At 37.1% G+C, this 12,001-nt stretch overlaps 1 protein-coding gene and 1 pseudogene across 1 annotated transcript in view; one reads left to right on the plus strand and one right to left on the minus strand.

The window, feature by feature from the left end:
- LOC107742145 (RING finger protein 32-like) overlaps positions 1-4,863 on the plus strand; it is a 15,426-nt pseudogene extending 10,563 nt beyond the window's left edge.
- A 3,475-nt stretch (positions 4,864-8,338) lies between these two features.
- LOC107742132 (limb region 1 protein homolog) overlaps positions 8,339-12,001 on the minus strand; it is a 37,393-nt gene continuing 33,730 nt past the window's right edge. Inside the window, exons 15-17 of the mRNA XM_016555034.1 lie at positions 11,691-11,757; positions 10,545-10,706; positions 8,339-10,270 (exon numbers count right to left, since the gene is read on the minus strand). Coding sequence (XP_016410520.1) covers positions 10,185-10,270; positions 10,545-10,706; positions 11,691-11,757 — 315 coding nt within the window. The 3' untranslated portion in view covers positions 8,339-10,184. The remainder of the gene's footprint in view (positions 10,271-10,544; positions 10,707-11,690; positions 11,758-12,001) is intronic.

The following is a 12,001-nucleotide window of genomic DNA, read 5'->3' on the forward strand; positions in this document are numbered from 1 at the left end:
ATGCTCAAAACTCTGCATTTGAACAGTCAATAGCAAACAAATACTTTAATAACAAAACAGTAGCTGATTCAGAAGCGCCAGATTGTCATAGCAAAGTCAGAATTACCTCCTCTCCTAGGTTCATGAAACGGTCGTCCATAAAATGCATTGCTGTTCTGTTGTAAGTAATTTTAAAGATTCCTAAATGCATCTACTTCTGGTAGGCCAAATAAAGTGCTTTTGCTTTCGTTTAGAAACACACAGCGTCTCCCTGACATGGCTGCTTCAACTCTAACTGCGGTTACTGAAACCACGCTTTCTTTCTTTGCGTGCACATTTGGGCGGCATTATGCTAATATTTCCACATAGTGAGGTAGATATGTGGGGGCGTGTTAGAACGAGCCGTTTTAGGGGGGCGTGGCAGAGTCTTAACTTTGATAAAGAATATCTCTTTGGTTTTGAGACTTTAGTCTTTGCAACTTCAGGGATCTTATCTATGCACAATCAGCTTGTAACACTCCAAAGAGAAAGGAAAACTTGAAATCGCATCATATGACCCCTTTAAATAAATGTTGTTTTCCATAGCAGCTTTCATGTACCCTTTAAACCTTCAGAGTGCAGGATACTGATAGAAGGTGAAAGTGGTTAGAAGCTGTTGGTCAGGGACCTCACTGACACAGACGTCTGTCCCTGCAGCCCCCTCATTATCCCACACAGAAGTCCCCATGCATTAGCCCAGGGAAAGCAAAGGTTGCCATCTAGTGAGGCAGCAACTGTCAAGTCTTGGTTACGGTTCTGAAACTGACAGCAGTATTCCAGACTCCAAGCCATATTCTGAAACTGCTTTGAAAAGTAGAGTGTTCTTATTTAAAAGCGTACAGATGTATGCATTGACCCCTGTGACAGTATTGTATATTTTTGAGCATTGCCAAATCTGTATTAATATTGAATCTTTTTTCATTTGTCTGCTACACAGTAAGGTTCAATTGTAATTTGCTGAACAACTAGCACCCAAATGCTCTTTTACAAGGCAAGTCAGTTTACAGTGGCAGAACTGGCAGTGAGAAGGGGAATTTATCTACCCTTACATTACATTTATTAATTTACCAAACGCCTTATCCAGTTTGGTTTAAAAGAAAGCTTAAACCTTTTTCTTTTAAAAAGCTTATTTTTAAAAGAAAGCTAAAAGCGTATCTTTTTAGTTTAGCTTTTAATTAATAAATTACGATTTTGAAGAATTCTACGTATTATGTGGTCTTTTATTATTACTTGGGTTTCATTTCCATTTTTATGCATTTTATGTATACTAATTTGATCTTTTTTATTATCGATATAAACGTGGGTTTCGTCTGATGTTATATTGATTATGGTATTTTTACATGTTTTCATGTGAAGTACTTGGTGCTTATTTTTTATTGTTATTATTGTTATTGAAGCAATCTACAGTGCTTTCAAGGTATACATTTGATATTTCTTCCCCCAGGAATTTACAATCTTGGTTATGCAAGTGGCATGATATTACATTTTATTTGGCATGTGAATGAGTTAGTAGTGCATTTCTGGTTCTTGCATGTGTTTCTCTGGACCTTTGGCACACCGGGAAGCAGTTAACCAGCTAAACAATGTGGAACAAAGAGAGAAAGAATGCAGTATGCTTATTGCTTTGCTCTTAGATGATAGGTTTTCAATCAAGCAGTTGCTCAGGTACCTCACTAAGTCAACATATTAGAGAGTTAAATTGGTGACATTAAGATTGATTGTACCTGCCCTCTCTTTTCCCTGAATGTGAGGAGGCAGAGTTCACACTGCCAAATGTTGTTTGTCCTTCTTTAGGAAGGTCTACGCTTGAACTCTGTGGAACGCTTAACGTCTGTTTAATTACTGATCAAATACAAAGAAACCACTGATGTCATTCGCCACAGGATGTGTGTGCGTACCTGTGCATGCTTAATCTTGCAGGTCAATTTCTGGGATTGTCCAGAAAGTTTCCTTTATACATCCATTCATACTGCTATTGATCTGGCTGTTAACAGATTTTCATTGTCACTGTAAGACTCAGAATTGATCTATGTTATGACGGAACATCAGCTTGCCTTGTTATGTCTGACCGAAACCCATTTTCATGTCATTTGTTTCCTTAATCAGTTTCAGGAGATGAACGACAGCTTGGTGCAGTCATGCAGCACAGACGTGGAGGCATTCCTGAACGATATCGATCGCTCCGTGGCCACGAGCCACGACATCCTGCGCCGCTTCGACAACAAGTACATGAGTGTTTCTGAAATGGAGGAGAAGGACTGGCTGGAAGCTCAAGAGAAGGTTTGCGATAATGCCGCTGCTCCTTCACCTACACATGCAGACGGAGACTGAAATCCCAGTGTACTTTTATAAAAGAGCAGCTCATCAATGCCTCTAATCCCTCTCTGCAGTCGCTCCTCGGTCCTGCCCTTCACCCGACGTGCCGCCACCTGTCCCGGAGCGCTCGAGCCGCACTGGCGGCACAGATGTTCCGATTCAACAGTATCAAACCCTCCATGAGATGATTGTTTACCTTGCTAATGAATGAGTGGAAATAATCCACTGTGTTTACTAAAAAACACAAGCTGCGTGGATAATGCATGCCTAGCCTTTCATTACATGCAAGCTGCAGTGGGCCTCATTGTTATTGTGTTGAGGCAGCCAATGGCAGTGATCCACTAAAAAAGGAAACGCTCATTTTTTATCTTCTGGATGAGAGGTCTGGCAGATAACTTGAGACTCTCAAACCTAGAGTTAGCAGAGTTCAAGTCAGAACCAACCCGTTCCCACCCAGACAAACAGAACGAACAATTATGGAATGTTCTCGTGCAAAGCGATTGGCCTTTGCTGAATAAAGGAAGCTTGACAGTCAGTTAATGATTATGACTGCACACCTACTTTCTGTTAGACTCAACTGAACTACAACTGTGATACGAGCTGCACACGGCAGTCATAAATCTGCTAATCATTTTCCCGATAATGTAGCAGGAAAACACGAGCTGTGTCTGGATCAGCATTTCAGAGGCCTAAAGAGCAAATGCTTGCTAATAAAATCAACACAAGGAAATAATAGAAGAATTTAGTTTGACGATTAAATACAAATTAACATTACCGGTCAAACGTTTGAAATAAGTCTCCCCAAGGCTGCATTTATTTGATCAAAAATAGAGTAAAAACAGTAATATTGTGAAATAATATTACAAATGAATATTTTTGTTTTCTATTTTAATATATCATAAAATGTAATTTATTCCTGTGATGGGAAAGCGGAATTTTCAGCAGACATTATTCCAGCATTTTCCAACATTTCTTATTATTTGCATTCTCATTATTGAAAACAGTTGTGCTAAATTGAGTAGATACATAATGTTACAAAAGATGTCTATTTTAAATAATTGCTGTTCTTTTGAACTTCCTATTCCTTAAAGAATCCTGCAAAAATGTATCATGATTTCAACAAAAATATTAAGCAAAAACTATTTTTAACATCACTAATAATAAGAACCATTATTAATGGCTGTGTACCAATAATAACTGATAATAATTGAGCACCAAATCAGCATATTAGAATGATTTCTGAAGGATCATGTGACACTGAAGTGACACTGACACTTTAAAAAAAAATACAGCCTTGTTGTAAAACTTAATTATTCCAAACTTTTGACTGGTAGTGTATACAAACATGTTTGTCCCACAGTTAACCAGAGGAAATCTAGCACAACTTGGCACCAAGCACGATGCAGTCGGTTTTGTTCAGTCTCAATCTAGAACATCAGAATTGATAATAGTGATAGTCATTTTGAATTTTTAGTTAAAAAAAGGAATGAAATATGTGTGAAAATGGTTGTCTGATCAAAAGATGCATAGCAGAAATTTTGACCTCACTGTATCTAAATAGCAAATGATTGAGTAGCACTACTGATTGCTGGTGTCAGTGGGGTGAATGACACAAAGTCACTGTGCATTTTGAATGGTTATAGTCTCAATTCTCAATTCAATAGATCAATTTTCAATTCAATAGTCTAATTAGGCAATATCGCGTTCATAATCGCAGATGAATCGCATTCGATTATGAACACGATATCGCCTAGCTTGTCAGTGATCTACGGCTAGGTGTAGTAAATGCCGCTCCATCTGAAAGCAGGTGATGGCGATTTACTACTAATCACGGAACCGGCTTTACTGACGAGATGCGCATGACAATGTGATTAATTGCACAGCCCTACTTAAAAGTCAAGAATGTCCCTGACAGCACATTTTATGGGTAGTGCACAATTAACGTTTGATCCTAATAGGCCATGGGTAAAATTTGCAAATAGATACTGTATGATATATAGGCCTACTCTGTAGCTGACATTTTAGCACCTCACTGAAAGCAGCTGGATGGGCATGGATAGAATTGAAGCATTATCAGTGTAATTCTCACTAGCGGGCAGTATTATTGTTTGTCCATACTCACTTACGTGTTTAGTACTGCCCATTCCTAATACTGGAATGACTTCTTCTAATTACACAATTACCTGAAAACTGACATTACTAATGATTGTTTTGCTTGCTTCCACCAGGCTGTCCAGCGGGGCGTTCAGGACTGCCCCATTTGCCTGAACCGCTTGGGCTCAAACAACAGCTCGTCTAAGGAAGACAGGAATGTCCTATTATTGTCCTGTTCCCATCTCTTCCATGAACCCTGTCTGCAGGCCTTTCTTTTCTGCCATGAGGTGAAACCCACACGCCCTCTCTGCCGGTCACACTATGCTAAAATGCTGGTTTCAAATTAAAGCTCAGTGTATTTATTAGATAGACTTGGTGTTCTATTTATTTCCTTAATGAGACAAATTAAACTTCTCCCACAACACAGTGAAAGGCTTCATTTGTAATTCTACATCACCAAAGAGTCCAAAAAAAAGTCACAAACTTTATTGTAAACTGAAGTGGAATACAAAGTAAACTAAAGACAATCTGAACATTTTGCTTCAACTAAACTCTACAAATACAAGAGAATACATTCTGAAACAACATTCACACAAGTAAAAGAAGCTACAGGCAAAAATGGAAACAGAATTAAGCTTTCCCTTGGAGCTGAGGATGAGAATTCAAAGGAGGCCGACAGACATTTATGATGAACAAACAAGCTGTTTGGTGTGTAGACAGGACACTTTCTACTGAAACGCTGTTCAATAGACTGATGAACTGAAAATATCCAGCATCCTTGACGTACTACATTTTTTGTAATAATGTTGTATAGGTGATGGGAGGAGGATTGGAAAGAGAGATGAACAACAATCAGATCAAGCAGATTATAGAATATGGAATGAATAGGCTTCTTTTTCTTTCACAGTTAATTCTAGTACATCACTGCAAATGCCTCTATTTTGAGAAACCCAACACACCAACTGACACGCCGGTCCTTGTGCTGCATAAAGTAACAGCAGCATATGTTAAAAAACATTTAAATTAAAGCCAAAGAGTAGAATTTAGTATTATATAGTTAATAATGACATATGTTCTGGCATTACAAAATTTGTGCAGACAAAAGTGACATTAAAGTTTAATACACACACACACACACACACAAATAGATTACTTCAATGACACAATTATTGACATAATACACTCATTCCCCATATATTTTCTTACAAAATATTCTTTGTGCAAATCAACAGGAAGAAAATATATTTTACATGTAACTTTTTTTAAATCCATGAAAATAAAAACACCAAAACAGTCCATCAAACTGAACCACAGAACCCACTGAGGAGTTTTAAATGACATTTTCACAGGTTTTGAATTCAGTGTCCCTCATGTGAATCTTTGAACTTTGCAGACACAAAATCCAATCTGATTCTTGCCCAAACATTAATATTCCATATCAGTACCCTGACAGTATTTTTTTTTTTGCATTTGGCCAGTTCCAGTTCAACGATACGCCCTGTCGTTTTGGTATGCCATGTTATTGACAATCACAAGAGGGATTCACAGTGAATTAGTCAATAAAAAGGTACACACGCTAACAATCCGTCTCACTCTTTCACTCATTTGCACATCTCACACATGCACAACTTGTCTCCTCAATACTGGACAACAGGAGACAAAAACAAAAGCCCAGAAAGCCTGTTTAAGGCATCAGAGGTGATTTTTTTTTTGGTTTGTTTGTTTTTTACAATAAACAAATGCTGAGCGACTAATTGTCTGGTCTTTTCCACAAATAGCATAGTATGAATGAGGCTCAAGAGCTGTTTCATATCTACATTCTACAAAAATAAAAAGAGGAAATATACTGTATATACATTTAAATACATCATTTACATTATAATGAGGCTTGCCATAGTGAAAGAGATGAACAGTGAAGACTGAACACAGGATGTCTGTTCAGCTTTATATAAAACCTTAAGAGAGAAATGTCAGGAATGGCCGAAACGGATTTCTTCATGTTCTTTTAGCCTGTTGGGTTTGTCGTCAGAATGGGAATGTTTGGAAACTACACTGAACATATTGTACATTAACGGTGTAATCAGTAACTTTTAGACAATATTAAAAAGAAAAGGGAAAAAAATGCTTCTCTGACTGTATTTCATAGCTACAAAGGAGACCCTTCAATGAGTCGTGCTGCTTTCTTACATGCATAATGACAACTGACTCCGCTCGGACTTCACATTCATTTCACCGCACAATAAGCTTTAATAGGTGTGAATCAGACTGATGTGACTCTGCAGTCCTGTTTTCACAGCCTTTATATACAAGATCCTACATAATGTACGAGTTTAGCCTCTGATCTGTGTAGACCGGTATTTCATTAGACTGAACAGGCTGAGCTGGCTTAAAATCCAGCATGAGAGCGAGTGAAAAAGCTTACAAATATCTATGTTCACGGATAATCTGCCATTTGCAAAAAGCAAAGCAGCTGCAGAGGAAGGCTGTTTTGCTAGTGATGCTGAAATAAGGCAAATATATAGATCCCCACAAGCTCTGCAGCAATAACCAAGTTCAAAGGATGTATGTTATTGGCTATATGCTCTCAGTTTGCGTAGTACATGTAGCATAGTATAGTATCAAATGTTGTGGAGGAAGTAGCAGCAGATTTAAGTAGAGGAACAGGAAGCATATCCCAAGATTGTGCCTCACCTTCTCCCAAATATTTGGTGCATTTTACTACTAAGACAAAAAAAGCTGCATTTCTTTGCTGTCATTTAAATGTGATCACCTTCCTTATTCAAGACGACGATTCAATCCATTAAATGTGTTAAATCATTGAGGTGATATTAGCAAGATTGACATATGTTCTGGCATTACAAAATTTGTGCAGACAAAAGTGACATTAAAGTTTAATACACACACACACACAAATAGATTATTTCAATGACACAATTATTGACATAATACACTCATTCCCCATATATTTTCTTACAAAATATTCTTTGTGCAAATCAACAGGAAGAAAATATATTTTACATGTAACTTTTTTTAAATCCATGAAAATAAAAACACCAAAACAGTCCATCAAACTGAACCACAGAACCCACTGAGGAGTTTTAAATGACATTTTCACAGGTTTTGAATTCAGTGTCCCTCATGTGAATCTTTGAACTTTGCAGACACAAAATCCAATCTGATTCTTGCCCAAACATTAATATTCCATATCAGTACCCTGACAGTATTTTTTTTTTTGCATTTGGCCAGTTCCAGTTCAACGATACGCCCTGTCGTTTTGGTATGCCATGTTATTGACAATCACAAGAGGGATTCACAGTGAATTAGTCAATAAAAAGGTACACACGCTAACAATCCGTCTCACTCTTTCACTCATTTGCACATCTCACACATGCACAACTTGTCTCCTCAATACTGGACAACAGGAGACAAAAACAAAAGCCCAGAAAGCCTGTTTAAGGCATCAGAGGTGATTTTTTTTTTGGTTTGTTTGTTTTTTACAATAAACAAATGCTGAGCGACTAATTGTCTGGTCTTTTCCACAAATAGCATAGTATGAATGAGGCTCAAGAGCTGTTTCATATCTACATTCTACAAAAATAAAAAGAGGAAATATACTGTATATACATTTAAATACATCATTTACATTATAATGAGGCTTGCCATAGTGAAAGAGATGAACAGTGAAGACTGAACACAGGATGTCTGTTCAGCTTTATATAAAACCTTAAGAGAGAAATGTCAGGAATGGCCGAAACGGATTTCTTCATGTTCTTTTAGCCTGTTGGGTTTGTCGTCAGAATGGGAATGTTTGGAAACTACACTGAACATATTGTACATTAACGGTGTAATCAGTAACTTTTAGACAATATTAAAAAGAAAAGGGAAAAAAATGCTTCTCTGACTGTATTTCATAGCTACAAAGGAGACCCTTCAATGAGTCGTGCTGCTTTCTTACATGCATAATGACAACTGACTCCGCTCGGACTTCACATTCATTTCACCGCACAATAAGCTTTAATAGGTGTGAATCAGACTGATGTGACTCTGCAGTCCTGTTTTCACAGCCTTTATATACAAGATCCTACATAATGTACGAGTTTAGCCTCTGATCTGTGTAGACCGGTATTTCATTAGACTGAACAGGCTGAGCTGGCTTAAAATCCAGCATGAGAGCGAGTGAAAAAGCTTACAAATATCTATGTTCACGGATAATCTGCCATTTGCAAAAAGCAAAGCAGCTGCAGAGGAAGGCTGTTTTGCTAGTGATGCTGAAATAAGGCAAATATATAGATCCCCACAAGCTCTGCAGCAATAACCAAGTTCAAAGGATGTATGTTATTGGCTATATGCTCTCAGTTTGCGTAGTACATGTAGCATAGTATAGTATCAAATGTTGTGGAGGAAGTAGCAGCAGATTTAAGTAGAGGAACAGGAAGCATATCCCAAGATTGTGCCTCACCTTCTCCCAAATATTTGGTGCATTTTACTACTAAGACAAAAAAAGCTGCATTTCTTTGCTGTCATTTAAATGTGATCACCTTCCTTATTCAAGACGACGATTCAATCCATTAAATGTGTTAAATCATTGAGGTGATATTAGCAAGATTGACCGGCTGGTCGCAACATTCCTAAACGCAACCAATTCAAGTAAACACAATAACATGTTAAGCTGGTTGTTGGTAGTGGCTCGAACCCAAAATTCTGTCACATCCAACAAACCTGAACTGTCACAGTAAAGCATGAGGAAATTAAAATCATAATGCTTCCTCATTTATAATAGATAACCTTATAAATACAACAAAGTGAATGTAAACATATGCAATGGCAGACAAAGAATAACAAGTTTTCAGATCACAAAACTTACTTTACACATCAAAATTCAAGCAATATATTTGACAGCTATGGACCAATGCTGACAATGAAACTTTTAGAGTATTCATCATCGTGATTGGCCATCACATTTTGCCCCATTTGCCTAAGAACCAGTTAATTTGGCATTAAAACATCTGTAACTTAACTTGAGTTTAAATGTTCAGCTAGACTCACTGCAATGCTTTCTTTCCCAGTGTTAAATTTGACCATTCTGCAATTCTTAATCGAATATAGTTTCTTATATTAGTACTCATATCACATAAAGGTAATAAAGGTCTCTTGACAATATCACTGTATATGTTTATATGTCATTTGTGTGTTGTTTTTAGGGGAATTGTTTTTATGGGCCTCAACCTGTTTCATCTAAAAGTTCCATTTAACTTTAGAAAATGTTGTTAAACAATAATTGCCCTAACTGAGACTAAATTTCATTACACGTGACATTATCAGCTTGGCATATTTCCCTTGATCAAACTAGGGAAAAATTATAGATGATAAAAATAATAATAATAATAATAATCCCTCATTGAAAGGTGCAGTCAGGAGGTCTTTTAGGTGTGCAGGTCAGCAAGAAAAGAACATTTTCTCACTTAAGAGAATTGGCATGAAAGCATTTACAAGCTGAACAACAAAGACTGCAAACCCAATTGAAATCATTGTGAATCTCAGACTGGTTATAGCTGGAAGCATTCTGCAGGGAGTTTGAGTTTCAAATGAGAGATGGACATACACTGCATGTCGGGTGACTATGAGTCCAAACTCTTCAACATTTTTTTTGTGTGTTTTTTTGATGTTCTCTGATGTTATATCACTATACTCTTAAAATGAAAAAGTCAACTGAATACACATACATGAGTTTGTGTGAGGATGACTGGATTTTGTTCTCACAGAGTTTTCTGATGACCGTTGACAGCATGTTTCCCTGACTCTGCATCTGTCGGACTGTTGGACAGATTTAATTTATCCAGACCTGAAACCAAAGAGATAAGCATTTGAAACATTTGGATGCTTTGACTCTCGTAGACAAATAATATGGCATTTCAGAACTAAAACTCCAGTATGCATTGTATGCACCATTATCAGTATGCCCTGCTAGTGAACTGCCCTGAATATATAGACACAAAGACATGAGCATAAAAAGAGTACAGAACGCGATTGTGGAAAATGTAGACCAGAAAGAAATTTGGAGATTTAATTACAATATAAGAAGTGCTAGCAGAATGGCGTTGGGCAGAATACATTACCGAGGGCTTTGAGGAGTTCCTCTCGCACAGCAGATGTGAATTTTCGGACCAGACACAATGTGGTTACCACGGCAAACAGAAGATTGTACGAAAGTACGATGTAAAAATTTCCAAGCCAATTAAATCGTCCAAAATCACCCAGGAGATCAAACCTTGTTATTCCTGCAGAAAGCGAGACACAGAAAAACGGTCAATTCTCAGATTCCCTATTTTTTTTTGCATACAGTGGGTGGGAGTTTCTTGAAAGGATTTGCCATTTTAAACTCACTGTCAATGTCTCAAGCATAAATAGAAAATAGAGTGAAGAAATGGGGAGGTGTATGGTTGGAAAGAAAGGATTGAAAGAGCATGTAAGGGCTCATGATGAAGACATGATAAAAAGAAAGACACTTAAAGGACCACAGCTCCATCTCAATCAGATTACACAACAACATAAAGTATCTTTTTCCCACATCCTAGATAAGCAAGTCTCCCATTTACCATCTGCTTTCATATTTCAGTTAGAATGAAGTTTGTTTATTGTCGTCAGACAAAACTGATTGGGAATAAAACATTCTTTCTGAAACAAAACGTACAAGTTGCACTCTCATTTTTATGACTAAATGTTCCATGGCCACAGGGTGCATGTGCACATTCAAATGAAATGGTATTTGTACAGCATAAAAATCTGAAATTTGAGGAGTGTGTTGCCAAACAAGTGATTACCTAATTTAATCGAACTGAATACATAATGTTTTGCAATTTGACCTGAATTAACACACAGGTCATCACTTTATCACTTCACACTACCAGAATATAAACTCACTGTCAATGTCTCAAGCATAAATAGAAAATAGAGTGAAGAAATGGGGAGGTGTATGGTTGGAAAGAAAGGATTGAAAGAGCATGTAAGGGCTCATGATGAAGACATGATAAAAAGAAAGACACTTAAAGGACCACAGCTCCATCTCAATCAGATTACACAACAACATAAAGTATCTTTTTCCCACATCCTAGATAAGCAAGTCTCCCATTTACCATCTGCTTTCATATTTCAGTTAGAATGAAGTTTGTTTATTGTCGTCAGACAAAACTGATTGGGAATAAAACGAAATACACAGACGCTTATAAAGGATAGTGTACACATGCAGGTAAGGAGGACCTTACCAAGTGTTCGGGACATGACAGGCAAGGCCGAGCTCAGCACTAGAATGGATACACAGCAACCAATGATCTAAAAGAAGAAGAAAAAACAAGACTAAGAAACATTTCCACCATTCCAAATTAAATGTATGATAAAAGATCCCATAGTTGATGGGTAAAAAAAAATTGAATGCACCACGACCACATTATTTTGCAAAAGAATAATAGATTTTAAAAAGTAAAATAAAACAATGCATATCCTTGAACTGCTTTACATTAAGTACAAAATATTATAATGCAATAATACATATTCTTTAATTGCGAGGTTAGACCTT

This window comes from Sinocyclocheilus rhinocerous, unplaced genomic scaffold (genome assembly GCF_001515625.1).
Source record: "Sinocyclocheilus rhinocerous isolate Xijiao unplaced genomic scaffold, SAMN03320098_v1.1 scaffold256, whole genome shotgun sequence".
In the NCBI taxonomy this organism is placed as follows: Eukaryota; Metazoa; Chordata; class Actinopteri; order Cypriniformes; family Cyprinidae; genus Sinocyclocheilus; species Sinocyclocheilus rhinocerous.